Source organism: Mustelus asterias, chromosome 31 (assembly GCF_964213995.1).
Source record: "Mustelus asterias chromosome 31, sMusAst1.hap1.1, whole genome shotgun sequence".
Lineage (NCBI taxonomy): Eukaryota > Metazoa > Chordata > Chondrichthyes > Carcharhiniformes > Triakidae > Mustelus > Mustelus asterias.
Window position 1 is genome coordinate 77786 of NC_135831.1, and position 27666 is coordinate 105451.

A 27666-nucleotide genomic window follows, 5' to 3' on the forward strand; every position below is an offset into this window, starting at 1 on the left:
AGCCCCATTCTTCCAGTGCTACCCCTGTGAAAGATTCCCCCCCTCTCCCTGCCCCGTTTCCTCCCCAAGTGTTTATCCAGTTATTCTTTTGAAAGTTCCTGTTGAATCTGCTCCCTGGATGAGCTCTGGTTTCAGACGGGAAGCTTTGGAACGGTGCGATGTAAATGGTCTCTCCAAGTTGTTCAATAAACCCGGAACGGGCCGGAGAGTCCAGGCGAGCCAATCCCACATCCTGGCAAACCGCCAATCAGCTTGGCTGCAACATGGGAGAAAAATCCCCTCCCCCGCTCTCTGTTCTTGATTCTTGTTCATTTCATTGAATCACAGAATCCCTAAAATGCAGAAGAGACCATTTGGCCCATCAGGTCTGCACTGACTCTCCGGCAGAGTAGCTTCTACAGGCCCTCTCCCTCACCCTCATTCCCGTAACCCCACACATTTCCCATGGCCAATCCACCTAACCTACGCATCCTTGGACACTAAGGGGCAATTTAGCATGGCCAATCCACCTAACCAGCACGTCTTTGCACTGTGAGCAGATGTTAGTGAGTTTTCACTCATCCTGAATACTCGTGGGAAGCTGGGCGTGAGACACCTTCTGGGACCTTCTGTCAACATGATAACTGACAGTTTGGCAGAATATAAGCAGAATGTTTTTTGAGGTATTGTGTCTTCCAGATCTTTCAGACCTGTTTGCTTAGGTCTGCCCCACCCTTTCTCACAAACCTCCTGGAATCCAGTTACAACCTTTGCATGAGTGGGCGGCACGGTGGCACAGTGGTTAGCACTGCTGCTTCACAGCTCCAGGGACCCGGGTTCGATTCCCGGCTCGGGTCGCTGTCTGTGTGGAGTTTGCACATTCTCCTCGTGTTTGCGTGGGTTTCCTCCGGGTGCTCCGGTTTCCTCCCACAGTCCAAAGATGTGCGGGTTAGGTTGATTGGCCAAGTTAAAAATTGCCCCTTAGAGTCCTGGGATGCGTAGGTTAGAGGGATTAGCGGGTAAATATGTGGGGTAGGGCCTGGGTGGGATTGTGGTCGGTGCAGACTCGATGGGCCGAATGGCCTCCTTCTGCACTGTAGGGTTTCTATGATTCTATGAGTGCAAATTGTCTCTTGTTCCTGTCAGCTGTCAAAGTAACCTCCTGAAAAACCGGTGCAGTTTGCAAACATCTACCTTGTTACAACGGCAGCAGCCAGAGCTTTGATTTGGGAGGATATTGGCTTAAGCTTATTTTTAAAATATATTTACGGGATGTGGGCATCTCTGGCTAGACCAGCATCTACTGCCCCTGGAGAAGGTAGTGGGTGAGCTGCTGCCATCTTGAACCCGCTGCAGTCCCGTCTGGTGTAGGTACACCGACAGTGCTGTTAGGGAGGGAGTTCCAGGATTTTGACCCAGTGACAGTGAAGGAACAGCCGATATATTTCCCAGTCAGGATGGCGAGTGCCTTGGAAGGGAACCTCCAGGGAGTTACAGAGATAGAGAGGGCGTGTGGGGGCTGGAGGAGGTTACAGAGATAGGGAGGGGGTGCAGTGGCTGGAGGAGGTTACAGAGATAGGGAGGGGTGTAGGGGGCTGGAGGAGGTTACAGAGATAGGGAGGGGGTGTAGGGGGCTGGAGGAGGTTACAGAGATAGGGAGGGGTGTAGGGGGCTGGAGGAGGTTACAGAGACAGGGAGGGGTGTAGGGGGCTGGAGGAGGTTACAGAGGTAGGGAGGGGTGTAGGGCCTGGAGGAGGTTACAGAGATAGGGAGGTGGTGTAGGGCCTGGAGGAGGTTACAGAGATAGGGAGGGGGTGCAGTGGCTGGAGGTGGTTACAGAGATAGGGAGGGGTGTAGGGGGCTGGAGGAGGTTACAGAGATAGGGAGGGGGTGTAGGGGGCTGGAGGAGGTTACTGAGATAGGGAGGGGGTGTAGGGCCTGGAGGAGGTTACAGAGATAGGGAGAGGGTGCAGTGGCTGGAGGAGGTTACAGAGATAGGCAGGGGTGTAGGGGGCTGGAGGAGGTTACAGAGATAGGGAGGGGTGTAGGGGGCTGGAGGAGGTTACAGAGATAGGGAGGGGGTGTAGGGCCTGGAGGAGGTTACAGAGATAGGGAGGTGGTGTAGGGCCTGGAGGAGGTTACAGAGATAGGGAGGGGGTGCAGTGGCTGGAGGTGGTTACAGAGATAGGGAGGGGTGTAGGGGGCTGGAGGAGGTTACAGAGATAGGGAGGGGGTGTAGGGGGCTGGAGGAGGTTACTGAGATAGGGAGGGGGTGTAGGGCCTGGAGGAGGTTACAGAGATAGGGAGAGGGTGCAGTGGCTGGAGGAGGTTACAGAGATAGGGAGGGGTGTAGGGGGCTGGAGGAGGTTACAGAGATAGGGAGGGGGTGTAGGGGCTGGAGGAGGTTACAGAGATAGGGAGGGGTGTAGGGGGCTGGAGGAGGTTACAGAGATAGGGAGGGGGTGTAGTGGCTGGAGGAGGTTACAGAGATAGGGAGGGGTGTAGGGGGCTGGAGGTAGTTACAGACATAGGGAGGGGTGTAGGGGGCTGGAGGAGGTTACAGAGATAGGGAGGGGTGTAGGGGGCTGGAGGACGTTACAGAGATAGGGAGGGGTGTAGGGGGCTGGAGGAGGTTACAGAGATAGGGAGGGGGTGCAGTGGCTGGAGGAGGGTACAGAGATAGGGAGGGGTGTAGGGGGCTGGAGGAGGTTACAGAGATAGGGAGGGAGTGCGTGTGTGTGTGTGCGTCTCTGTGAGTGAGTGCGTCTCTGTGTGTGCGTCTCTGTGTGTGTGTGTGTGTGAGTGCGTGTCTGTGTATGTGTGAGTGCGTGTGTGTGTGTGTGTCTCTCTGTGTGTTGGGCGTGTGTTATCCTGATGGAACACAGACAGCCCCATTCTTCCAGTGCTACCCCTGTGAAAGATTCCCCCCTCTCCCTGCCCCGTTTCCTCCCCAAGTGTTTATCCAGTTATTCTTTTGAAAGTTCCTGTTGAATCTGCTCCCTGGATGAGCTCTGGTTTCAGACGGGAAGCTTTGGAACGGTGCGATGTAAATGGTCTCTCCAAGTTGTTCAATAAACCCGGAACGGGCCGGAGAGTCCAGGCGAGCCAATCCCACATCCTGGCAAACCACCAATCAGCTTGGCTGCAACATGGGAGAAAAATCCCCTCCCCCGCTCTCTGTTCTTGATTCTTGTTCATTTCATTGAATCACAGAATCCCTAAAATGCAGAAGAGACCATTTGGCCCATCAGGTCTGCACTGACTCACCGGCAGAGTAGCTTCTACAGGCCCTCTCCCTCACCCTCATTCCCGTAACCCCACACATTTCCCATGGCCAATCCACCTAACCTACGCATCCTTGGACACTAAGGGCCAATTTAATCATAGAAGAAATCATAGAAACCCTACAGTGCAGAAGGAGGCCATTCGGCCCATCAAGTCTGCACCGACCACAATCCCACCCAGGCCCTACCCCCACATATTTTCCCGCGAATCCCTCTAACCTACGCATCCCAGGACTCTAAGGGGCAATTTTTAACCTGGCCAATCTACCTAACCCGCACATCTTTGGACTGTGGGCAGATGTTAGTGAGTTTTCACTCATCCTGAACGCTCGTGGGAAGCTGGGCGTGAGACACCTTCTGGAACCTTCTGTCAACATGATAACTGACAGTTTGGCAGAATATAAGCAGAATGTTTTTTGAGGTATTGTGTCTTCCAGATCTTTCAGACCTGTTTGCTTAGGTCTGCCCCACCCTTTCTCACAAACCTCCTGGAATCCAGTTACAACCTTTGCATGAGTGGGCGTCACGGTGGCACAGTGGGTTAGCACTGCTGCTTCACAGCTCCAGGGACCCGGGTTCGATTCCCGGCTCGGGTCGCTGTCTGTGTGGAGTTTGCACATTCTCCTCGTGTTTGCGTGGGTTTCCTCCGGGTGCTCCGGTTTCCTCCCACAGTCCAAAGATGTGCGGGTTAGGTTGATTGGCCAAGTTAAAAATTGCCCCTTAGAGTCCTGGGATGCGTAGGTTAGAGGGATTAGCGGGTAAATATGTGGGGTAGGGCCTGGGTGGGATTGTGGTCGGTGCAGACTCGATGGGCCGAATGGCCTACTTCTGCACTGTAGGGTTTCTATGATTCTATGAGTGCAAATTGTCTCTTGTTCCTGTCAGCTGTCAAAGTAACCTCCCGAAAAACCGGTGCAGTTTGCAAACATCTGCCTTGTTACAACGGCAGCAGCCAGAGCTTTGATTTGGGAGGATATTGGCTTAAGCTTATTTTTAAAATATATTTACGGGATGTGGGCATCTCTGGCTAGACCAGCATCTACTGCCCCTGGAGAAGGTAGTGGGTGAGCTGCTGCCATCTTGAACCCGCTGCAGTCCCGTCTGGTGTAGGTACACCCACAGTGCTGTTAGGGAGGGAGTTCCAGGATTTTGACCCAGTGACAGTGAAGGAACAGCCGATATATTTCCCAGTCAGGATGGTGAGTGCCTTGGAAGGGAACCTCCAGGGAGTTACAGAGATAGAGAGGGCGTGTGGGGGCTGGAGGAGGTTACAGAGATAGGGAGGGGTGCAGTGGCTGGAGGAGGTTACAGAGATAGGGAGGGGGTGCAGTGGCTGGAGGAGGTTACAGAGATAGGGAGGGGGTGCAGTGGCTGGAGGAGGTTACAGAGATAGGGAGGGGTGTAGGGGGCTGGAGGAGGTTACAGAGATAGGGAGGGGGTGTAGGGGGCTGGAGGAGGTTACAGAGATAGGGAGGGGTGTAGGGGGCTGGAGGTGGTTACAGAGATAGGGAGGGCTGTAGGGTCTGGAGGTGGTTACAGAGATAGGGAGGGGTGTAGGGGGCTGGAGGTGGTTACAGAGATAGGGAGGGGTGTAGGGGGCTGGAGGTGGTTACAGAGATAGGGAGGGGTGTAGGGTCTGGAGGTAGTTACAGAGATAGGGAGGGGTGTAGGGGGCTGGAGGAGGTTACAGAGATAGGGAGGGGTGTAGGGGGCTGGAGGAGGTTACAGAGATAGGGAGGGCTGTAGGGGGCTGGAGGAGGTTACAGAGATAGGGAGGGGGTGCAGTGGCTGGAGGAGGTTACAGAGATAGGGAGGGGTGTAGGGGGCTGGAGGAGGTTACAGAGATAGGGAGGGAGTGCGTGTCTGTGTGTGTGAGTGCGTGTGTGTGTGTGTGAGTGCGTCTCTGTGTGTGCGTCTCTGTGTGTGTGAGTGCGTGTCTGTGTATGTGTGAGTGCGTGTCTGTGTGTGTGTGAGTGCGTGTCTGTGTGTGTGTGTGTGTCTCTCTGTGTGTTGGGCGTGTGTTATCCTGATGGAACACAGACAGCCCCATTCTTCCAGTGCTACCCCTGTGAAAGATTCCCCCCCTCTCCCTGCCCCGTTTCCTCCCCAAGTGTTTATCCAGTTATTCTTTTGAAAGTTCCTGTTGAATCTGCTCCCTGGATGAGCTCTGGTTTCAGACGGGAAGCTTTGGAACGGTGCGATGTAAATGGTCTCTCCAAGTTGTTCAATAAACCCGGAACGGGCCGGAGAGTCCAGGCGAGCCAATCCCACATCCTAGCAAACCACCAATCAGCTTGGCTGCAACATGGGAGAAAAATCCCCTCCCCCGCTCTCTGTTCTTGATTCTTGTTCATTTCATTGAATCACAGAATCCCTAAAATGCAGAAGAGACCATTTGGCCCATCAGGTCTGCACTGACTCTCCGGCAGAGTAGCTTCTACAGGCCCTCTCCCTCACCCTCATTCCCGTAACCCCACACATTTCCCATGGCCAATCCACCTAACCTACGCATCCTTGGACACTAAGGGCCAATTTAGCATGGCCAATCCACCTAACCTACGCATCTTTGGACACTAAGGGCCAATTTAGCATGGCCAATCCACCTAACCAGCGCGTCTTTGCACTGTGGGCAGATGTTAGTGAGTTTTCACTCATCCTGAATACTCGTGGGAAGCTGGGCGTGAGACACCTTCTGGGACCTTCTGTCAACATGATAACTGACAGTTTGGCAGAATATAAGCAGAATGTTTTTTGAGGTATTGTGTCTTCCAGATCTTTCAGACCTGTTTGCTTAGGTCTGCCCCACCCTTTCTCACAAACCTCCTGGAATCCAGTTACAACCTTTGCATGAGTGGGCGGCACGGTGGCACAGTGGTTAGCACTGCTGCTTCACAGCTCCAGGGACCCGGGTTCGATTCCCGGCTCGGGTCGCTGTCTGTGTGGAGTTTGCACATTCTCCTCGTGTTTGCGTGGGTTTCCTCCGGGTGCTCCGGTTTCCTCCCACAGTCCAAAGATGTGCGGGTTAGGTTGATTGGCCAAGTTAAAAATTGCCCCTTAGAGTCCTGGGATGCGTAGGTTAGAGGGATTAGCGGGTAAATATGTGGGGTAGGGCCTGGGTGGGATTGTGGTCGGTGCAGACTCGATGGGCCGAATGGCCTCCTTCTGCACTGTAGGGTTTCTATGATTCTATGAGTGCAAATTGTCTCTTGTTCCTGTCAGCTGTCAAAGTAACCTCCTGAAAAACCGGTGCAGTTTGCAAACATCTACCTTGTTACAACGGCAGCAGCCAGAGCTTTGATTTGGGAGGATATTGGCTTAAGCTTATTTTTAAAATATATTTACGGGATGTGGGCATCTCTGGCTAGACCAGCATCCACTGCCCCTGGAGAAGGTAGTGGGTGAGCTGCTGCCATCTTGAACCCGCTGCAGTCCCGTCTGGTGTAGGTACACCCACAGTGCTGTTAGGGAGGGAGTTCCAGGATTTTGACCCAGTGACAGTGAAGGAACAGCCGATATATTTCCCAGTCAGGATGGTGAGTGCCTTGGAAGGGAACCTCCAGGGAGTTACAGAGATAGAGAGGGCGTGTGGGGGCTGGAGGAGGTTACAGAGATAGGGAGGGGGTGCAGTGGCTGGAGGAGGTTACAGAGATAGGGAGGGGTGTAGGGGGCTGGAGGAGGTTACAGAGATAGGGAGGGGGTGTAGGGGGCTGGAGGAGGTTACAGAGATAGGGAGGGGTGTAGGGGGCTGGAGGAGGTTACAGAGATAGGGAGGGGTGTAGGGGGCTGGAGGAGGTTACAGAGATAGGGAGGGGGTGTAGGGCCTGGAGGAGGTTACAGAGATAGGGAGGTGGTGTAGGGCCTGGAGGAGGTTACAGAGATAGGGAGGGGGTGCAGTGGCTGGAGGTGGTTACAGAGATAGGGAGGGGTGTAGGGGGCTGGAGGAGGTTACAGAGATAGGGAGGGGGTGTAGGGGGCTGGAGGAGGTTACTGAGATAGGGAGGGGGTGTAGGGCCTGGAGGAGGTTACAGAGATAGGGAGAGGGTGCAGTGGCTGGAGGAGGTTACAGAGATAGGGAGGGGTGTAGGGGGCTGGAGGAGGTTACAGAGATAGGGAGGGGGTGTAGGGGCTGGAGGAGGTTACAGAGATAGGGAGGGGTGTAGGGGGCTGGAGGAGGTTACAGAGATAGGGAGGGGGTGTAGTGGCTGGAGGAGGTTACAGAGATAGGGAGGGGTGTAGGGGGCTGGAGGTAGTTACAGAGATAGGGAGGGGTGTAGGGGGCTGGAGGAGGTTACAGAGATAGGGAGGGGTGTAGGGGGCTGGAGGACGTTACAGAGATAGGGAGGGGTGTAGGGGGCTGGAGGAGGTTACAGAGATAGGGAGGGGGTGCAGTGGCTGGAGGAGGGTACAGAGATAGGGAGGTGTGTAGGGGGCTGGAGGAGGTTACAGAGATAGGGAGGGGGTGCAGTGGCTGGAGGAGGTTACAGAGATAGGGAGGGAGTGCGTGTCTGTGTGTGTGAGTGCGTGTGTGTGTGTGCGTCTCTGTGAGTGAGTGCGTCTCTGTGTGTGCGTCTCTGTGTGTGTGTGTGTGAGTGCGTGTCTGTGTATGTGTGAGTGCGTGTGTGTGTGTGTGTGTCTCTCTGTGTGTTGGGCGTGTGTTATCCTGATGGAACACAGACAGCCCCATTCTTCCAGTGCTACCCCTGTGAAAGATTCCCCCCTCTCCCTGCCCCGTTTCCTCCCCAAGTGTTTATCCAGTTACTCTTTTGAAAGTTCCTGTTGAATCTGCTCCCTGGATGAGCTCTGGTTTCAGACGGGAAGCTTTGGAACGGTGCGATGTAAATGGTCTCTCCAAGTTGTTCAATAAACCCGGAACGGGCCGGAGAGTCCAGGCGAGCCAATCCCACATCCTGGCAAACCACCAATCAGCTTGGCTGCAACATGGGAGAAAAATCCCCTCCCCCGCTCTCTGTTCTTGATTCTTGTTCATTTCATTGAATCACAGAATCCCTAAAATGCAGAAGAGACCATTTGGCCCATCAGGTCTGCACTGACTCTCCGGCAGAGTAGCTTCTACAGGCCCTCTCCCTCACCCTCATTCCCGTAACCCCACACATTTCCCATGGCCAATCCACCTAACCTACGCATCCTTGGACACTAAGGGCCAATTTAATCAGAGAAGAAATCATAGAAACCCTACAGTGCAGAAGGAGGCCATTCGGCCCATCAAGTCTGCACCGACCACAATCCCACCCAGGCCCTACCCCCACATATTTTCCCGCGAATCCCTCTAACCTACGCATCCCAGGACTCTAAGGGGCAATTTTTAACCTGGCCAATCTACCTAACCCGCACATCTTTGGACTGTGGGCAGATGTTAGTGAGTTTTCACTCATCCTGAACGCTCGTGGGAAGCTGGGCGTGAGACACCTTCTGGAACCTTCTGTCAACATGATAACTGACAGTTTGGCAGAATATAAGCAGAATGTTTTTTGAGGTATTGTGTCTTCCAGATCTTTCAGACCTGTTTGCTTAGGTCTGCCCCACCCTTTCTCACAAACCTCCTGGAATCCAGTTACAACCTTTGCATGAGTGGGCGTCACGGTGGCACAGTGGTTAGCACTGCTGCTTCACAGCTCCAGGGACCCGGGTTCGATTCCCGGCTCGGGTCGCTGTCTGTGTGGAGTTTGCACATTCTCCTCGTGTTTGCGTGGGTTTCCTCCGGGTGCTCCGGTTTCCTCCCACAGTCCAAAGATGTGCGGGTTAGGTTGATTGGCCAAGTTAAAAATTGCCCCTTAGAGTCCTGGGATGCGTAGGTTAGAGGGATTAGCGGGTAAATATGTGGGGTAGGGCCTGGGTGGGATTGTGGTCGGTGCAGACTCGATGGGCCGAATGGCCTACTTCTGCACTGTAGGGTTTCTATGATTCTATGAGTGCAAATTGTCTCTTGTTCCTGTCAGCTGTCAAAGTAACCTCCCGAAAAACCGGTGCAGTTTGCAAACATCTGCCTTGTTACAACGGCAGCAGCCAGAGCTTTGATTTGGGAGGATATTAGAACATAGAACATAGAACATAGAAAGTCACAGCACAAACAGGCCCTTCGGCCCACAAGTTGCGCCGATCACATCCCCACCTCTAGGCCTATCTATAGCCCTCAATCCCATTAAATCCCATGTACTCATCCAGAAGTCTCTTAAAAGACCCCAACGAGTTTGCCTCCACCACCACCGACGTCAGCCGATTCCACTCACCCACCACCCTCTGAGTGAAAAACCTACCCCTGACATCCCCCCTGTACCTACCCCCCAGCACCTTAAACCTGTGTCCTCTCGTAGCAACCATTTCAGCCCTTGGAAATAGCCTCTGAGAGTCCACCCTATCCAGACCCCTCAACATCTTGTAAACCTCTATCAGGTCACCTCTCATCCTTCGTCTCTCCAGGGAGAAGAGACCAAGCTCCCTCAACCTATCCTCATAAGGCATGCCCCCCAATCCAGGCAACATCCTTGTAAATCTCCTCTGCACCCTTTCAATGGCTTCAACATCTTTCCTGTAATGAGGTGACCAGAACTGCGCGCAGTACTCCAAGTGGGGTCTAACCAGGGTCCTATAAAGCTGCAGCATTATCTCCCGACTCCTAAACTCAATCCCTCGATTAATGAAGGCTAGTACGCCATACGCCTTCTTGACCGCATCCTCCACCTGCGAGGCCGATTTAAGAGTCCTATGGACCCGGACCCCAAGGTCCTTCTGATCCTCTACACTGCTAAGAATGGTACCCTTCATTTTATACTGCTGCTCCATCCCATTGGATCTGCCAAAATGGATCACTACACACTTATCCGGGTTGAAGTCCATCTGCCACTTCTCCGCCCAGTCTTGCATTCTATCTATGTCTCGCTGCAACTTCTGACATCCCTCCAAACTATCCACAACACCACCTACCTTGGTGTCGTCAGCAAACTTACCAACCCATCCCTCCACTTCCTCATCCAGGTCATTTATGAAAATGACAAACAGCAAGGGTCCCAGAACAGATCCCTGGGGCACTCCACTGGTCACTGACCTCCATGCAGAGAAAGACCCCTCCACAGCCACTCTCTGCCTTCTGCAGGCAAGCCAGTTCTGGATCCACAAGGCAACAGCCCCTTGGATCCCATGCCCTCTCACTTTCTCAAGAAGTCTTGCATGGGGGACCTTATCGAACGCTTTGCTGAAGTCCATATAGACCACATCCACCGCTCTTCCTTCGTCAATGTGCTTGGTCACATTTTCAAAGAACTCAACCAGGCTCGTAAGGCACGACCTGCCCCTGACAAAGCCGTGCTGACTACTTTTGATCATACTAAACTTCTCTAGATGATCATAAATCCTGTCTCTCAGGATCCTCTCCATCAACTTACCAACCACTGAGGTTAGACTCACCGGTCGGTAATTTCCCGGGCTGTCCCTGTTCCCTTTCTTGAATATAGGGACCACATCCGCAATCCTCCAATCCTCCGGAACCTCTCCCGTCTCCATCGACGATGCAAAGATCATCGCCAAAGGCTCCGCAATCTCCTCCCTCGCCTCCCACAGTAACCTGGGGTACATCCCATCCGGTCCCGGCGACTTACCAACCTTGATGCCATTCAATAGTTCCAACACATCCTCTTTCTTTATGTCCACATGCTCGATCCTTTCTGTCCTCCGCAATCCAGCAGTACAACCACCCAGATCCCTTTCCACCGTGAATACCGAGGTAAAGTATTCATTAAGCACCTCCGCCATTTCTAACGGTTCCGCACAAACTTTTCCCCCTTCACCTTTTAAGGGTCCTATGCCTTCACATCTCATCCTTTTACTCTTGACATATTTGTAGAAAGCCTTGGGATTCTCCTTAATCTTACCCGCCAAGGTCTTCTCATGACCCCTTCTCGCTCTCCTAATTTCCTTCTTAAGCTCCTTCCTACATCGCGTATACTCCTCTAAATCCTTAACACCTCCTAGCTCTCTGAACCTTCTGTACGCCTCTCTTTTCTTATTTACCAGGTTCATCACAACCTTCGTGCACCACGGTTCCCGTACCCTACCAACACCCCCCTGTCTCATCGGAACGTTGTCATGCAGAGCTCCAGACAAACATTCCTTGAAAATCCTCCACTTTCCTTCGGTACTTTTCCCCAAGAATGCCTCCTTCCAATTTACCCGTCTAATTTCCTCCCTGATGACACTGTATTTCCCTTTACTCCAGAGAAACACTTTCCTAGCCTGCCTGACCCTATCTCTTTCCAATGCTATCGTGAAGGAGATAGAATTATGATCGCTATCCCCAAGATGTTCACCCACCGAGAGATCCTCCACCTGTCCAGGTTCATTAGCCAGCACCAGATCAAGAACAGCCTCTCCTCTAGTAGGCTTATCCACATACTGTGTCAGGAAACTCTCCTGGACACACCTAACAAACTCCTCTCCATCCAAACCCCTAGCCCTAGGGATATTCCAATCTATGTTTGGGAAATTAAAATCTCCCATCACGACAACTCTGTTATTCCTACATCTCTCCAGGATCTGTTTCCCCATCTGCTCCTCAACATCTCTGTTACTATTGGGCGGCCTATAGAAAACACCCAGCAAAGTTACCGACCCCTTCCTATTCCTAACCTCCACCCACAGAGATTCCGTAGTCAGTCCCTTAAGCTTATTTTTAAAATATATTTACGGGATGTGGGCATCTCTGGCTAGACCAGCATCTACTGCCCCTGGAGAAGGTAGTGGGTGAGCTGCTGCCATCTTGAACCCGCTGCAGTCCCGTCTGGTGTAGGTACACCCACAGTGCTGTTAGGGAGGGAGTTCCAGGATTTTGACCCAGTGACAGTGAAGGAACAGCCGATATATTTCCCAGTCAGGATGGCGAGTGCCTTGGAAGGGAACCTCCAGGGAGTTACAGAGATAGAGAGGGCGTGTGGGGGCTGGAGGAGGTTACAGAGATAGGGAGGGGGTGCAGTGGCTGGAGGAGGTTACAGAGATAGGGAGGGGTGTAGGGGGCTGGAGGAGGTTACAGAGATAGGGAGGGGGTGTAGGGGGCTGGAGGAGGTTACAGAGATAGGGAGGGGTGTAGGGGGCTGGAGGAGGTTACAGAGATAGGGAGGGGTGTAGGGGGCTGGAGGAGGTTACAGAGATAGGGAGGGGGTGTAGGGCCTGGAGGAGGTTACAGAGATAGGGAGGTGGTGTAGGGCCTGGAGGAGGTTACAGAGATAGGGAGGGGGTGCAGTGGCTGGAGGTGGTTACAGAGATAGGGAGGGGTGTAGGGGGCTGGAGGAGGTTACAGAGATAGGGAGGGGGTGCAGTGGCTGGAGGAGGTTACAGAGATAGGGAGGGAGTGCGTGTCTGTGTGTGTGAGTGCGTGTGTGTGTGTGCGTCTCTGTGAGTGAGTGCGTCTCTGTGTGTGCGTCTCTGTGTGTGTGTGTGTGTGAGTGCGTGTCTGTGTATGTGTGAGTGCGTGTGTGTGTGTGTGTCTCTCTGTGTGTTGGGCGTGTGTTATCCTGATGGAACACAGACAGCCCCATTCTTCCAGTGCTACCCCTGTGAAAGATTCCCCCCTCTCCCTGCCCCGTTTCCTCCCCAAGTATTTATCCAGTTACTCTTTTGAAAGTTCCTGTTGAATCTGCTCCCTGGATGAGCTCTGGTTTCAGACGGGAAGCTTTGGAACGGTGCGATGTAAATGGTCTCTCCAAGTTGTTCAATAAACCCGGAACGGGCCGGAGAGTCCAGGCGAGCCAATCCCACATCCTGGCAAACCACCAATCAGCTTGGCTGCAACATGGGAGAAAAATCCCCTCCCCCGCTCTCTGTTCTTGATTCTTGTTCATTTCATTGAATCACAGAATCCCTAAAATGCAGAAGAGACCATTTGGCCCATCAGGTCTGCACTGACTCTCCGGCAGAGTAGCTTCTACAGGCCCTCTCCCTCACCCTCATTCCCGTAACCCCACACATTTCCCATGGCCAATCCACCTAACCTACGCATCCTTGGACACTAAGGGCCAATTTAATCATAGAAGAAATCATAGAAACCCTACAGTGCAGAAGGAGGCCATTCGGCCCATCAAGTCTGCACCGACCACAATCCCACCCAGGCCCTACCCCCACATATTTTCCCGCGAATCCCTCTAACCTACGCATCCCAGGACTCTAAGGGGCAATTTTTAACCTGGCCAATCTACCTAACCCGCACATCTTTGGACTGTGGGCAGATGTTAGTGAGTTTTCACTCATCCTGAACGCTCGTGGGAAGCTGGGCGTGAGACACCTTCTGGAACCTTCTGTCAACATGATAACTGACAGTTTGGCAGAATATAAGCAGAATGTTTTTTGAGGTATTGTGTCTTCCAGATCTTTCAGACCTGTTTGCTTAGGTCTGCCCCACCCTTTCTCACAAACCTCCTGGAATCCAGTTACAACCTTTGCATGAGTGGGCGTCACGGTGGCACAGTGGTTAGCACTGCTGCTTCACAGCTCCAGGGACCCGGGTTCGATTCCCGGCTCGGGTCGCTGTCTGTGTGGAGTTTGCACATTCTCCTCGTGTTTGCGTGGGTTTCCTCCGGGTGCTCCGGTTTCCTCCCACAGTCCAAAGATGTGCGGGTTAGGTTGATTGGCCAAGTTAAAAATTGCCCCTTAGAGTCCTGGGATGCGTAGGTTAGAGGGATTAGCGGGTAAATATGTGGGGTAGGGCCTGGGTGGGATTGTGGTCGGTGCAGACTCGATGGGCCGAATGGCCTCCTTCTGCACTGTAGGGTTTCTATGATTCTATGAGTGCAAATTGTCTCTTGTTCCTGTCAGCTGTCAAAGTAACCTCCCGAAAAACCGGTGCAGTTTGCAAACATCTGCCTTGTTACAACGGCAGCAGCCAGAGCTTTGATTTGGGAGGATATTGGCTTAAGCTTATTTTTAAAATATATTTACGGGATGTGGGCATCTCTGGCTAGACCAGCATCTACTGCCCCTGGAGAAGGTAGTGGGTGAGCTGCTGCCATCTTGAACCCGCTGCTGTCCCGTCTGGTGTAGGTACACCCACAGTGCTGTTAGGGAGGGAGTTCCAGGATTTTGACCCAGTGACAGTGAAGGAACAGCCGATATATTTCCCAGTCAGGATGGCGAGTGCCTTGGAAGGGAACCTCCAGGGAGTTACAGAGATAGAGAGGGCGTGTGGGGGCTGGAGGAGGTTACAGAGATAGGGAGGGGGTGCAGTGGCTGGAGGAGGTTACAGAGATAGGGAGGGGTGTAGGGGGCTGGAGGAGGTTACAGAGATAGGGAGGGGGTGTAGGGGGCTGGAGGAGGTTACAGAGATAGGGAGGGGTGTAGGGGGCTGGAGGAGGTTACAGAGATAGGGAGGGGTGTAGGGGGCTGGAGGAGGTTACAGAGATAGGGAGGGGGTGTAGGGCCTGGAGGAGGTTACAGAGATAGGGAGGTGGTGTAGGGCCTGGAGGAGGTTACAGAGATAGGGAGGGGGTGCAGTGGCTGGAGGTGGTTACAGAGATAGGGAGGGGTGTAGGGGGCTGGAGGAGGTTACAGAGATAGGGAGGGGGTGTAGGGGGCTGGAGGAGGTTACTGAGATAGGGAGGGGGTGTAGGGCCTGGAGGAGGTTACAGAGATAGGGAGAGGGTGCAGTGGCTGGAGGAGGTTACAGAGATAGGGAGGGGTGTAGGGGGCTGGAGGAGGTTACAGAGATAGGGAGGGGGTGTAGGGGCTGGAGGAGGTTACAGAGATAGGGAGGGGTGTAGGGGGCTGGAGGAGGTTACAGAGATAGGGAGGGGGTGTAGTGGCTGGAGGAGGTTACAGAGATAGGGAGGGGTGTAGGGGGCTGGAGGTGGTTACAGAGATAGGGAGGGGTGTAGGGGGCTGGAGGTGGTTACAGAGATATGGGGGGGTGTAGGGGCTGGAGGAGGTTACAGAGATAGGGAGGGGTGTAGGGTTCTGGAGGTGGTTACAGAGATAGGGAGGGGTGTAGGGTCTGGAGGTGGTTACAGAGATAGGGAGGGGTGTAGCGGGCTGGAGGAGGTTACAGAGATAGGGAGGGGGTGTAGGGGGCTGGAGGAGGTTACAGAGATAGGGAGGGGGTGTAGGGGCTGGAGGAGGTTACAGAGATAGGGAGGGGGTGTAGGGGGCTGGAGGTGGTTACAGAGATAGGGAGGGGTGTAGGATCTGGAGGTGGTTACAGAGATAGGCAGGTGGTGTAGGGGGCTGGAGGAGGTTACAAGAGATCGGGAGGGGTGTAGGGGCTGGAGGTGGTTACAGAGATAGGGAGGGGTGTAGGGTCTGGAGGTGGTTACAGAGATAGGGAGGGGGTGTCGGGGGCTGGAGGAGGTTACAGAGATAGGGAGGGGGTGCAGTGGCTGGAGGAGGTTACAGAGATAGGGAGGGGTGTAGGGGGCTGGAGGTGGTTACAGAGATAGGGAGGGGTGTAGGGGGCTGGAGGAGGTTACAGAGATAGGGAGGGGGTGTAGGGGGCTGGAGGAGGTTACAGAGATAGGGAGGGGTGTAGGGGCTGGAGTTGGTTACAGAGATAGGGAGGGGTGTAGGGGGCTGGAGGAGGTTACAGAGATAGGGAGGGGTGTGGGGGCTGGAGGTGGTTACAGAGATAGTGAGGGGGTGTAGGGGGCTGGAGGAGGTTACAGAGATAGGGAGGGGTGTAGGGGGCTGGAGGTGGTTACAGAGATAGGGAGGGCGTGTCGGGGCTGGAGGTGGTTACAGAGATAGGGAGGTGTGTAGGGGGCTGGAGGAGGTTACAGAGATAGGGAGGGCGTGTCGGGGCTGGAGGTGGTTACAGAGATAGGGAGGGCGTGTCGGGGCTGGAGGTGGTTACAGAGATAGGGAGGGGTGTAGGGTCTGGAGGTGGTTACAGAGATAGGGAGGGGGTGTAGGGGGCTGGAGGAGGTTACAGAGATAGGGAGGGCGTGTCGGGGCTGGAGGTGGTTACAGAGATAGGGAGGGGTGTAGGGGGCTGGAGGAGGTTACAGAGATAGGGAGGGGGTGTAGGGGGCTGGAGGTGGTTACAGAGATAGGGAGGGGTGTAGGGGGCTGGAGGTGGTTACAGAGATAGGGAGGGCGTGTCGGGGCTGGAGGTGGTTACAGAGATACTGTGCGTTGGTGGAGGCAGTGAATGTTTGGAAGGGGTACTTTCCCAGAGGAGAGTAGCCTTAATCTCACCAGTGCTAAATAGAATTATATAATTATAGAATAGTTCAGCATAAGGGGGAGGCCATTCAGTGCATTGATTCTGTGCCATCACAGTCTTGCATGGTTTATAAAGGATATTTGGGATAATATTAATTTCAAAGTGGAGTCATATAAAATTGCCAGAAAAAGCAGCAAGCCTGAGGATTGGGAGCATTTTAGAATCCCATAAATATATGAAAAGGAAAAGATTGGTAAAGACAAATATAGGTCCCTTACTGTCAGAAGCAGGGGAAATTATAATGGGGAATAAGGAGATGGCAGAAGAATTGAACACAAACTTTGGTTCTGTCTTCACAAAAGAAAGTACAAATAACCCCCCAGAAATGTTAGGGAACCAAGGGTCCAGTGAGAGGTCGGAATTGAAGGAAATCAGCATTAGTGAGAAAATGGTGCTGGGGGAATGAATGGGGTTTAAAGGCTGACAAATCCCCAGCGTCTGATAATCTCCATCCCAGAGTATTTAAGGAAGTGGCCCTGGGAATACTGGATGCAGTGGTGGTCATCTTCCAAAACTCTATGGACTCTGGAGCAGTTCCTACGGATTGGAGGGTGGGAAATGTACCCCCACTATTTAAAAAGGGAGGGAGAGAGAAAAGGGAGAAATGCAAAGCAGTTTGAGACTGGTATCAGTCGTGGGGAAAGTCTGTTATAAATGGCATGATAACGGAGCATTTGGAAAGCACTAACTATATTGGACAAAGCCAGCATGGGTTCATGAAAGGCAAATCATGCTGAACAAATCTACTGGAGTCTTTTGAGGATGTAACTCGTAGAATAGATAAGGGAGACCCAGTGGATGTGGTGTATTTGGACTTTCAGAGGCCTTCATAAGAGGTAGGTGGGCAAAATTAACGCACGTGGGATAAGGGGTAATGTATCGGCATGGATTGAGAATTAGTTGACTGACAGAAAACAGAGTGGGAATAAATGGGCCTTTTTTCCAAGTGGCAGGCAGTGACTAGTGACTTTGCCACACTACCAGAAGGATGTGGAGGCTTTGGAGAGGGTACAGAAAAGATTTACCAGGATGTTGCCTGGAATGGAGGGTATTAGCTATGAGGAGAGGTTGGAGAAACTTGGTTTGTTCTCACTGGAATGACGGAGGTTGAGGGGGTGACCTGATAGAAGTCTACAAGATTATGGGAGACATGGACAGAGTGGATAGTCAGAAGCTTTTCCCCAGGGTGGAAGAGTCAATTACTAGGGGGGCACAGGTTTAAGGTGCGAGGGGCAAGGTTTAAAGGAGATGTACGAGGCAGATCTTTTACACAGAGGGTGGTGGGTGCCTGGAACACGTTGCCGAGGGAGGGAGTGGAAGCGGATACGGTAGTGACTTTTAAGGAGCGTCTTGACAAGTACATGAATAGAATGGGATAGAGGAATGTGGTCCCCGGAAGGGTAGGGGGTTTTAGTTCAGTCGGGGCAGCATGGTCGGTGCAGGCTTGGAGGGCCGAAGGGCCTGTTCCTGTGCTGTAATTTTCTTTGTTCTTCGTGGGGCACCGCTTGGGACCCCAGCTGTTCAGGATATATATAAATGATCTGGATGAAGGAACCAAATGTAACATTTCCAAGATTGTTGATGACACAAAACTGGGTGGAATTGTGAGTTGTGAGGAGGATGTAAGGGGGCTTCAAGGTGATTTAGACAAGTTGAATGAGTGGGAAAACACATGGTGTATCCAGTACAGTGTGGCTAAATGTGACGTTATACACTTCAGTGTGAGAAACAGACAGGGAGAGTATTATTTAAATGGTGATATATTGGGAGGTGAAGATATATAAAGGACCTGGGTGTCCTTGTACACCAGTCGTGAAAGTGGAAAGGCAGGTGCAGAAGTAGTTAGGAAGGCAAGTAGTGCCTTGGCCTTCATTGCAAGAGGATTGGAATTCAGAAGTAGGGATGTCTTACTGTAGTCATACAGAGCGTTAGTGGGAGCGGCACGGTAGCACGGTGGTTAGCATTGCTGCCTCACAGCGCCCAGGAACCTGGGTTCGATTCTGGCCTCGGGTCACTGTCTGTGTGGAGTCTGCACGTTCTCCCCGTGTCTGCGTGGGTTTCCTCCGGGTGCTCCGGTTTCCTCCCACACTCCAAAGATGTGCGGGTTAGGTGGATTGGCCATGCTAAATTGCCCCCTTAGTGTCAGGGGGATTAGCAGGGTAAATGTGTGGGGTTATGGGAATAGGGTCTGGGTGGGATTGTGGTCGGTACAGACTCGATGGGCTGAATGGCCTCCTCCTGCACTGTAGGGATTCTATGAATCTATGGTGAGACCACACCTGGGAGTATTTGGCTGTAGTTTTGGTTGTCTTCCTACTGAAAGATATTCTTGCCACAGAGAGAGTGCAGCGGAGGTTTACGAGGCTGATTCCCTGCAAGGAGTGGGGGTTTAAATGCTGTGGGACGGCCGGTTCTGTTCGCAGCTCAGCAAGTATCGGAGCAGGTTGGACGTTCGCTGGCAAACCCTGAACTAGCCGCCATTGTGGGTTGCTGATGTATCTGGGGTGGTGGTGGTCTCCAAACAGTTGGCGGCTTGATGGAGCGCATGGGGTGGGGGGGGGGGGGGGGGCAATGCATCGCCAAGGTGAACAATGTCTCTCTCATGTGTCTTGTACAGCATATGTTGTAAAACATTGGAAAGAAGACACCTTCTTTGGTTATCAGTACATGAATGGATCCAATCCTCAACTGATCAAACAATGCACACACATCCCATCAAAGTTCCCCGTTACGGATGAGATGGTCTCCTCCTCTCTCGGGCCAGGTACCAGTCTCCAAGAGGAACTGCAGGTGAGTGCGATGAGAACCTCACTGTGACAGAGAAACCTCCTCTCCCACATTGTCAAAGGAATCCGGCTCCAAAAGGTCTCAGTGATGTCCCCCCCAGATCGGCAAACCTTCAGCTCGTCACCAACCACTGCACAACTCCGATAGTTTACAGGCTGGAATTTTACTGTCCCCGCCCACCACGGGAATCGGAGTGGGCAAGGGGCCGACCGTGGAAAAGCCCGTTGACCTCGGGTGGGATTTTTCGGGCTCGGGACGAGCGTGGCAGGAAAAAATCCTGCCCATTGTGTGGGTAAACAATAACAACATGTTCGTTGTATCAGAACCTTGACTGTAAAAACCTCCTCACAGGAATCAAAACCATATCTGATTCTGAGCCACGTAAAGAGGCGCTGGGACACAAAGAGGTAGCTTACTGTCTTAACAAGGGGCAGAGAGGTTTAGGGAAGGAATTGCAGAGTTTTGTGTGATCCAGGTGCCTATATATTGTGTGGACTGCCCCTTTAAGAGTATGAGTCTGTGTGGAGTTTGCACATTCTCCTCGTGTCTGCGTGGGTTTCCTCTGGGTGCTCCGGTTTCCTCCCACAGTCCAAAGATGTGCGGGTTAGGTTGATTGGCCAGGTTAAAATTGCCCCTTAGAGTCCTGGGATGCGTAGGTTAGAGGGATTAGTGGGTAAATTAGCGGGTAAAAAAAAAAGGGATTAGCGGGTAGGGCCTGGGTGGGATTGTGGTCAGTGCAGACTCGATGGGCCGAATGGCCTCCTTCTGCACTGTAGGGTTTCTATGATTCTATGATTCTATGACCCCTGGGCACTAAGCCCCTCCCAGTATGGGACCTATTGGGCAGTTCTTAGACCGGATTGGAAACAATGCCCCCCTTAACACAGAGCTGCCCGTGTTCGGGTAGACAAGCCTAGCCCGTGATTCTTTCTGCACCCTCAGTCTGTAGGGGCAATAATAATAGTTTACCCCCCCCCACCGCCCCAAGCAGCTGAAGGCATGGCCGCCAATGGTGGACCAATGGGAATCGGGGGATGTGGGAGAGGCTCGAATTGGGGAAACAGACAGTTTGGAGGGTGGTGGGGCTGGAGGAAGTTACACGGAGGGGCAATGACTTGGTGGCACAGCGGGTTAGCACAGCTGCCTCACAGCGCCAGGGACCCGGGTTCTATTCCCGGCCTTGGGTCACTGTCTGTGCGGATTCTGCACGTTCTCCCCGTGTCTGCGTGGGTTTCCTCCGGGTGCTCCAGTTTCCTCCCACAGTCTGAAAGATGTACAAATTAGGTTGATTGGCCGTGGTAAATTGCCCCTTGGTGTCAGGGGATAAGGAGGGTAAATATGTGGGGTTACGGGGGTAGGGCCTGGGTGGGATTGTGGTCGGTGCAGGCTCGATGGGCCGAATGGCCTCCTTCTGCACTGTAGGGATTCTATGACTTGGACATAACCAAGCTCCAGCATCTAGAGATGCATGCTGGGAGGCAGACAGAGCACTCACGTGTTTCCATTCGGAGAGCTTTGAGAACAGCTTTGGGGCGGCACGGTAGCACAGTGGTTAGCACTGCTGCTTCACAGCTCCAGGGTCCCGGGTTCGATTCCCGGCTCGGGTCACTGTCTGTGTGGAGTTTGCACATTCTCCTCGTGTCTGCGTGGGTTTCCTCCGGGTGCTCCGGTTTCCTCCCACAGTCCAAAGATGTGCGGGTTAGGTTGATTGGCCAGGTTAAAAATTGCCCCTTAGAGTCCTGGGATCCGTAGGTTAGAGGGATTAGTGGGTAAAATATGTGGGGGTAGGGCCTGGGTGGGATTGTGGTCGGTGCAGACTCGATGGGCCGAATGGCCTCCTTCTGCACTGTAGGGTTTCTATGGTTTCTTATGATTTCTATGAACAAGGATGTGTGTTTGTAAAAGGAGGTATTTTGAAGGCAGCCAGAGTGTGAGGGAATGGCCAGGGTGTGAGGGAATGGCCAGGGTAAGAGAGTGTATCGATGGGTTTGTGACAGAGAGTAAAGACAATGGATTCAGTCTTTCGAATATTTAGCTGGAGAGAAGCTTTGTTCCTGCAGCATGGACAATTGCTGCTGCGTTGGGGAAGAAGCCCAGGACCTCCTGGCTCCCCAGTGTCGGATTTGGGGGTATACCCCAGTGAGGAATTCCTCTGGGAAGTTCCGAGGTAAGGCTTCACTCGCTAATTGACCAAAAGTGCGAACTCCGCTTGGACAAGTGCGCTGGGCTGGGAATTCCTGATCAAAGCAATGCAACGCACAAACTCCGGACGGTTGTCAGGTTCACACCGATTAGTTACTCTGAGGGGGAAGCAATGTTTAACTTCGGAGTAATTATTTTAAACACACCCAGACTGCTTCACAGACCGTCTGGGTCCCGGGAATCGAACCCGGGACCCAGACTGCTTCACAGCTCCAGGGTCCCGGGTTCGATTCCCGGCTCGGGTCACTGTCTGTGTGGAGTTTGCACATTCTCCTCGTGTCTGCGTGGGTTTCCTCCGGGTGCTCCGGTTTCCTCCCACAGTCCAAAGATGTGCAGGTTAGGTTGATTGGCCAGGTTAAAAAAATTGCCCCTTAGAGTCCTGGGATGCGTAGGTTAGAGGGATTAGCGGGTAAAATATGTGGGAGTAGGGCCTGGGTGGGATTGTGGTCGGTGCAGACTCGATGGGCCGAATGGCCTCCTTCTGCACTGTAGGGATTCTATGAACAGACTAACCCCCACACGGGACAGCCTCCCGCGCCCCCCCCCCCCACCCCAATACTCTGGACTTCCCCCATCCCAACTAATCAACCCCCTCCCCCAACCTCCTCACCTCTGGGATTCCCCCAACCCCTCACACTCCAGCTGTCAGGTCTCCCCCCCCACCGCCCCCCCTCACTAAGTCACGGAACCTGACACCCCCGTCCCCGGGGCAACCCCCCATCCCCCGGGGCACCCCCCCCCTCCTCCCCATTGCAACCGGACCCTCCCCAACCACTCCTGCATCGACTCCCCCCCCAAGTCCCATGACTCACCACCCCCCCACCCCCTCTCTGGAACCGATTCGCCCCCAACTCGACCCAAGACAACAACCCCCCACCCCCCCCCCGTCAGTCCGACCCCACCAACCCAACCTGACCATCCCCCAATCTTAAACCCCTGACTCTCAATCCCCCCCACCCCCTCAAACCCAGTGATAGAACATAGAACATTACAGCGCAGTACAGGCCCTTCGGCCCTCGATGTTGCGCCGACCAGTGGAACCAATCTAAAGCCCCTCTAATCTACACTATTCCAATATCATCCATATGTTTATCCAATAACCATTTGAATGCTCTTAATGTTGACGAGTCCACCACTGCTGCAGGCAGGGCATTCCACGCCCTTACTACTCTCTGAGTAAAGAACCTACCTCTAACACCTGTCCTATATCTCTCACCCCTCAATTTAAAGCTATGTCCCCCTCGTGCTAGCCATCACCATCCGAGGAAAAAGGCTCTCACTATCCACCCTATCTAATCCTCTGATCATCTTGTATGCCTCTATTAAGTCACCTCTTAACCTTCTTCTCTCTAACGAAAACAACCTCAAGCCCCTCAGCCTTTCCTCATACGATCTTCCCACCATACCAGGCAACATCCTGGTAAATCTCCTCTGCACCCTTTCCAACACTTCCACATCTTTCCTATAATGTGGCGACTAGAACTGTACGCAATACTCCAAGTGCGGACGCACCAGAGTTTTGTACAGTTGCAGCATGACCTCCTGGCTCCGAAACTCAATCCCTCTACCAATAAAAGCTAACACACCGTATGCCTTCTTAACAACCCTATCAACCTGGGTGCCAACTTTCAGGGATCTATGCACATGGGCACCCAGATCCCTCTGTTCATCCACACTACCAAGTATCTTACCATTAGCCCAGTACTCTGTATTCCTGTTACTCCTTCCAAAGTGAATCACCTCACACTTTTCCGCATTAAACTCCATTTGCCACCTCTCAAAACGGACCCTTGCGGTACACCACTAGTAACTGAACTCCAGGATGAATATTTCCCATCAACCACCACCCACTGTTTTCTTACAGCTAGCCAATTCCTGATCCAAACCACTAAATCACCCTCAATCCCATGTGTCCGTATTTTCTGCAATAGCTTACCATGGGGAATCTTATCAAACGCTTTGCTGAAATCCATATACACCACATCAACCGCTTTACCCTCATCCACCTCTTTGGTCACCTTCTCAAAGAACTCAATAAGGTTTGTGAGGCACGACCTACCCTTCACAAAACCGTGCTGACTATCCCTAATCAAATTATTCCTTTCTAGGTGATTATAAATCCTATCTCTTATAATCCTTTCCAATACTTTGCCCACAACAGAAGTAAGGCTCACCGGTCTATAATTACCAGGATTGTCCCTACTCCCCTTCTTGAACAAGGGGACAACATTTGCTATCCTCCAGTCTTCTGACACTGTTCCTGTAGACAATGATGACACAAAGATCAAAGCCAAAGGCTCTGCAATCTCCTCTCTAGCCTCCCAGAGAATCCTCGGATAAATCCCATCCGGCCCTGGGGACTTATCTATTTTTACCCTTTCCAGAATTGCTAACACCTCCTCCTTATTAACCTCAATCCCGTCCAGTCCAACAGCCTGCATCTCAGTACTCCCCTCGACAACACTGTCCCTCTCCAGTGTGAATACCGATGAAAAATATTCATTTAGTGCCTCTCCCATCTCTTCAGACTCCACGCACAACTTCCCACTCCTGTCTTACCCGAGTCATTCTTTTACTCCTGACATACCTATAGAAAGCTTTAGGGTTTTCCTTGATCCTACCTGCCAAAGACTTCTCATGTCCCCTCCTGGCTCTTCTTAACTCTTTCTTTAGGTCCTTCCTGGCTAACTTGTAACTCTCAAGCGCCCTAACTGAGCCTTCACGTCTCATCTTAACATAAGTCTCCTTCTTCCTCTTCACAAGAGATTCAACCTCCTTAGTAAACCACGGTTGCCTCACACGGCTGCTTCCTCCCTGCCTGACAGGTACATATTTATCAAGGACGTGTAGTAGCTGTTCCTTGATCAAGTTCCACATTACAATTGTGCCCATCCCCTGCAGTTTCCTTCCCCAACCTATGCCAGCTAAATCTCGCCTAATCGCATCATAATTTCCTTTCCCCCAGCTATAACTCTTGCCCTTTGGTATATACCTATCCTTTTCCATCGCTAAAGTAAACGTAATCGAATTGTGGTCACTGTCACCAAAGTGCTCACCTACCTCCAAATCTAACACCTGGCCTGGTTCATTACCCAGTATCAAATCCAATGTGGCCTCGCCTCTTGTTGGTCTATCTACATACTGTGTCAGGAAGCCTTCCTGCACACATTGGACAAAAACTGACGCCTCTAAAGTACTCGAACTATAGCTTTTCCTGTCAATATTTGCAATGTTAAAGTCCCCCATAACAACTACCCTGTTACTTTCGCTCCTAGTAAGAGTTTTAACAACACCAGGTTAAAGTCCAACAGGTTTATTTGGTAGCAAATACCATTAACTTTCGCTCCTATCCAGAATCATCTTTGCAATCCTTTCCTCTACATCTCTGGAACTTTTCGGAGGTCTATAAAAAACTCCCAACAGGGTGACCTCTCCTTTCCTGTTTCTAACCTCAGCCCAAACTACCTCAGTAGACGAGTCCTCATCAAATGTCCTTTCTGCCACCGTAATACTGTCCTTGACTAACAATGCCACACCTCCACCTCTTTTACCACCTTCCCTGCACTTCCTGAAACATCTAAACCCTGGAACCTGCAACAAGCATTCCTGTCCCTGCTCTATCCATGTCTCCGAAATGGCCACAACATCGAAATCCCAGGTACCAACCCATGCTGCAAGTTCACCCACCTTATTCCGGATGCTCCTGGCATTGAAGTATACACACTTCAAACCACCTTCCTGCCTGCCAGTACACTCCTGCGACCCTGAAACCTCATCCATTACCTCACTACTCTCAACCTCCTGGACACTGGAGCTACAATTCAGGTTCCCACCCCCCTGCTGAATTAGTTTAAACCCTCCCGAAGAGCATTAGCAAATTTCCCCCCTAGGATATTGGTACCCCTCTGGTTCAGGTGTAGACCATCCTGTTTGTAGAGGTCCCATCTACCCCAGAAAGAGCCCCAGTGAATCCCACTTGCAACCTGCTTTCCACAGTTTTACCAGTGAGTGCACAGAGAGGTCACAGAGGTTAAATTACCCGATATGTTTGATAGGAATTGAGCGGTTGATTGGACTCACTGATGTCAGGAACACTGTAAATGTCTGTGTTATTTCCTGCCAAAATCACAGTTTATTTATCAGTGTCACAAGTAAGGCTTACATTAACACTGCAATGAAGTTACTGTGAAAATCCCCTAGTCGTCACACTCCGGTGCCTGTTCGGGTAACACTGAGGGAGAATTTAGCACGGCCAATGCACCCTAACCAGCACGTCTTTCAGACTGTGGGAGGAAACCGGAGCACCCGGAGGAAACCCACGCAGACACGGGGAGAACGTGCAGACTCTGCACAGACAGTGACCCGAGGCTGGAATGGAACCCGGGTCCCTGGCGCTGTGAGGCAGCAGTGCTAGCTCACTGTGCCACCGCGCCGTCCCATGATAAATGAAACTGTAAGTTTTGTTTTCCCAAAATGACTGGTTCTATTCTCACTGCAGAAGGGGAACATTTACATTGTTGATTACGAGATTCTACATGGGATTCCAGCAAATTCAATCCTTGGAAAACAGCAGTATCTTGAAGCACCGATGTGTCTTTTGTACTCGAATCCAGAGAATGATTTAATTCCCATTGCAATCCAGGTATGGTTTCCTCTCCTATCTATCTGTGCCTCTTTTGATTCTGTGTATATTTGCGGGAGATTTCTCTGTTTGTTATTAATCTTTACAAATACCTTTATATATTTGTCACAACTAACTGGAACTTTTACCATCCTGGGTGCCACTGTTATTCAGATTTTTCCTGCTTCTTTGTGAATCTATTTCTCTCCCTTTTTATCAATTCTCTCCTTCATTCCTTTCTGCCTTTCTCTTGCTCTGATGCAGAAGTAGATTCCTCGCTGAATCCACCAAAGAAGAATACTTTGCCGCCTAATTTGTTAAAAGTGTTAGGAAGGTGTGAACTGTTCTTCATTAGTGTTTGGAGGTTCATTAACAGAAATACCCCACAACTCGCTTCAAGTGAACAATGAACAAGTTATTTATTTAACCAACTGGGAACTTTAACCAAACAAGTAACGTATCGATTAAAGAAAGATTCCACTGTTCAAATAAATACAAGGTTCATTCATTAACAAACAAGAAATAACATAATTTAGTCAGTCTCAAAAAATATACAACCAGGTTTGGAAAACCTTTGGAGTTCTTCTATCCATTCCGCTGTCTGTAAGCTCTTTCTGATCTGGTGCCCTTCGTTAGATAGATGGAGAAGTCTCTTAAGAGATAGTGGAAGCTGGCAGAGAGCTGTTGGTGTCGGAAAATTGACAGATCATCACTAGGTGTTGAGAGGTGGCAGCCCTTTGGTTGAACTGCAGGCAGTTGAGTTCCTCTTTATAACTGTGATGACCTATCAATTTTCCTACACCATGATTGGTCTGATGTTGTCAACAACAACAAATTCAAATTTGATAGGTTCCTGGTAACTAAGTGTCTTCTTTAAACTGATAGGCTGAATTCAAAAGCTTGCAAAGCCTGTTACCAAGGCAACCCTGATGCTTGGTCCTTGTGACAATTGTTGCAGTCTGTGTACCCTGTATGCACCTGCATGTTAAACCTCCCAGCTTTTAAAGGGACCACACTTCACAAACTCAACTTCACAAGACTCTATCAATCTATTGTTTGGCTGTTTCCAATTCCTCCTCTGTTGTCTTGTTTTAAATTATTGCCCATCGCTAATTGCCCTTGAGAAAGTGGTGGTTGGCAGTTTGATACAACTCGCTCGACCAAGTTTCAACCACATTGCTGTGGGTCTGGAGTCACGTGTAGGCCAGATCGGGCACTGCCCTTCACTAAAGGTGAACCAGACGGGTTTCTATAACTGTAGTGGGGATTTCTAAAAACTTAGTTTCTATTTGAAAAACTCGCAAAAGGCAAAGTCTCTGTACAAAAGACATAACCAAAATTTATTTCAAACACAAAAATTATACAAGACAGACAACGCATTAACCTATGGCCGTGGGAGGCCTTCAGAGGGTCAGGTAGCCCAGGTTTAGCACTATGAGACCCCTCCAAAGATCTGAGGCTCTCGTCCAAATTCCAGAACAATTATACTCTTCATTATCTAAGGTACACCTCCTCATCAGATTAGATTCAATTTCATTCAGTGTTAATACGTCAGTCCAATACAAGACAGATTACCTCAG

General features: G+C 51.6%; 1 protein-coding gene across 2 annotated transcripts in view; it reads left to right on the forward strand.

Moving 5' to 3' along the window:
• LOC144481747 (polyunsaturated fatty acid lipoxygenase ALOX15B-like) overlaps positions 1–27666 on the forward strand; it is a 132132-nt gene that overhangs the window by 74198 nt on the left and 30268 nt on the right. For both annotated transcript variants that reach the window (XM_078200895.1, XM_078200894.1), the window contains exons 6-7: positions 19094–19266; positions 25964–26107. In XM_078200895.1, the coding sequence (XP_078057021.1) occupies positions 19094–19266; positions 25964–26107 (317 nt within the window). The remainder of the gene's footprint in view (positions 1–19093; positions 19267–25963; positions 26108–27666) is intronic.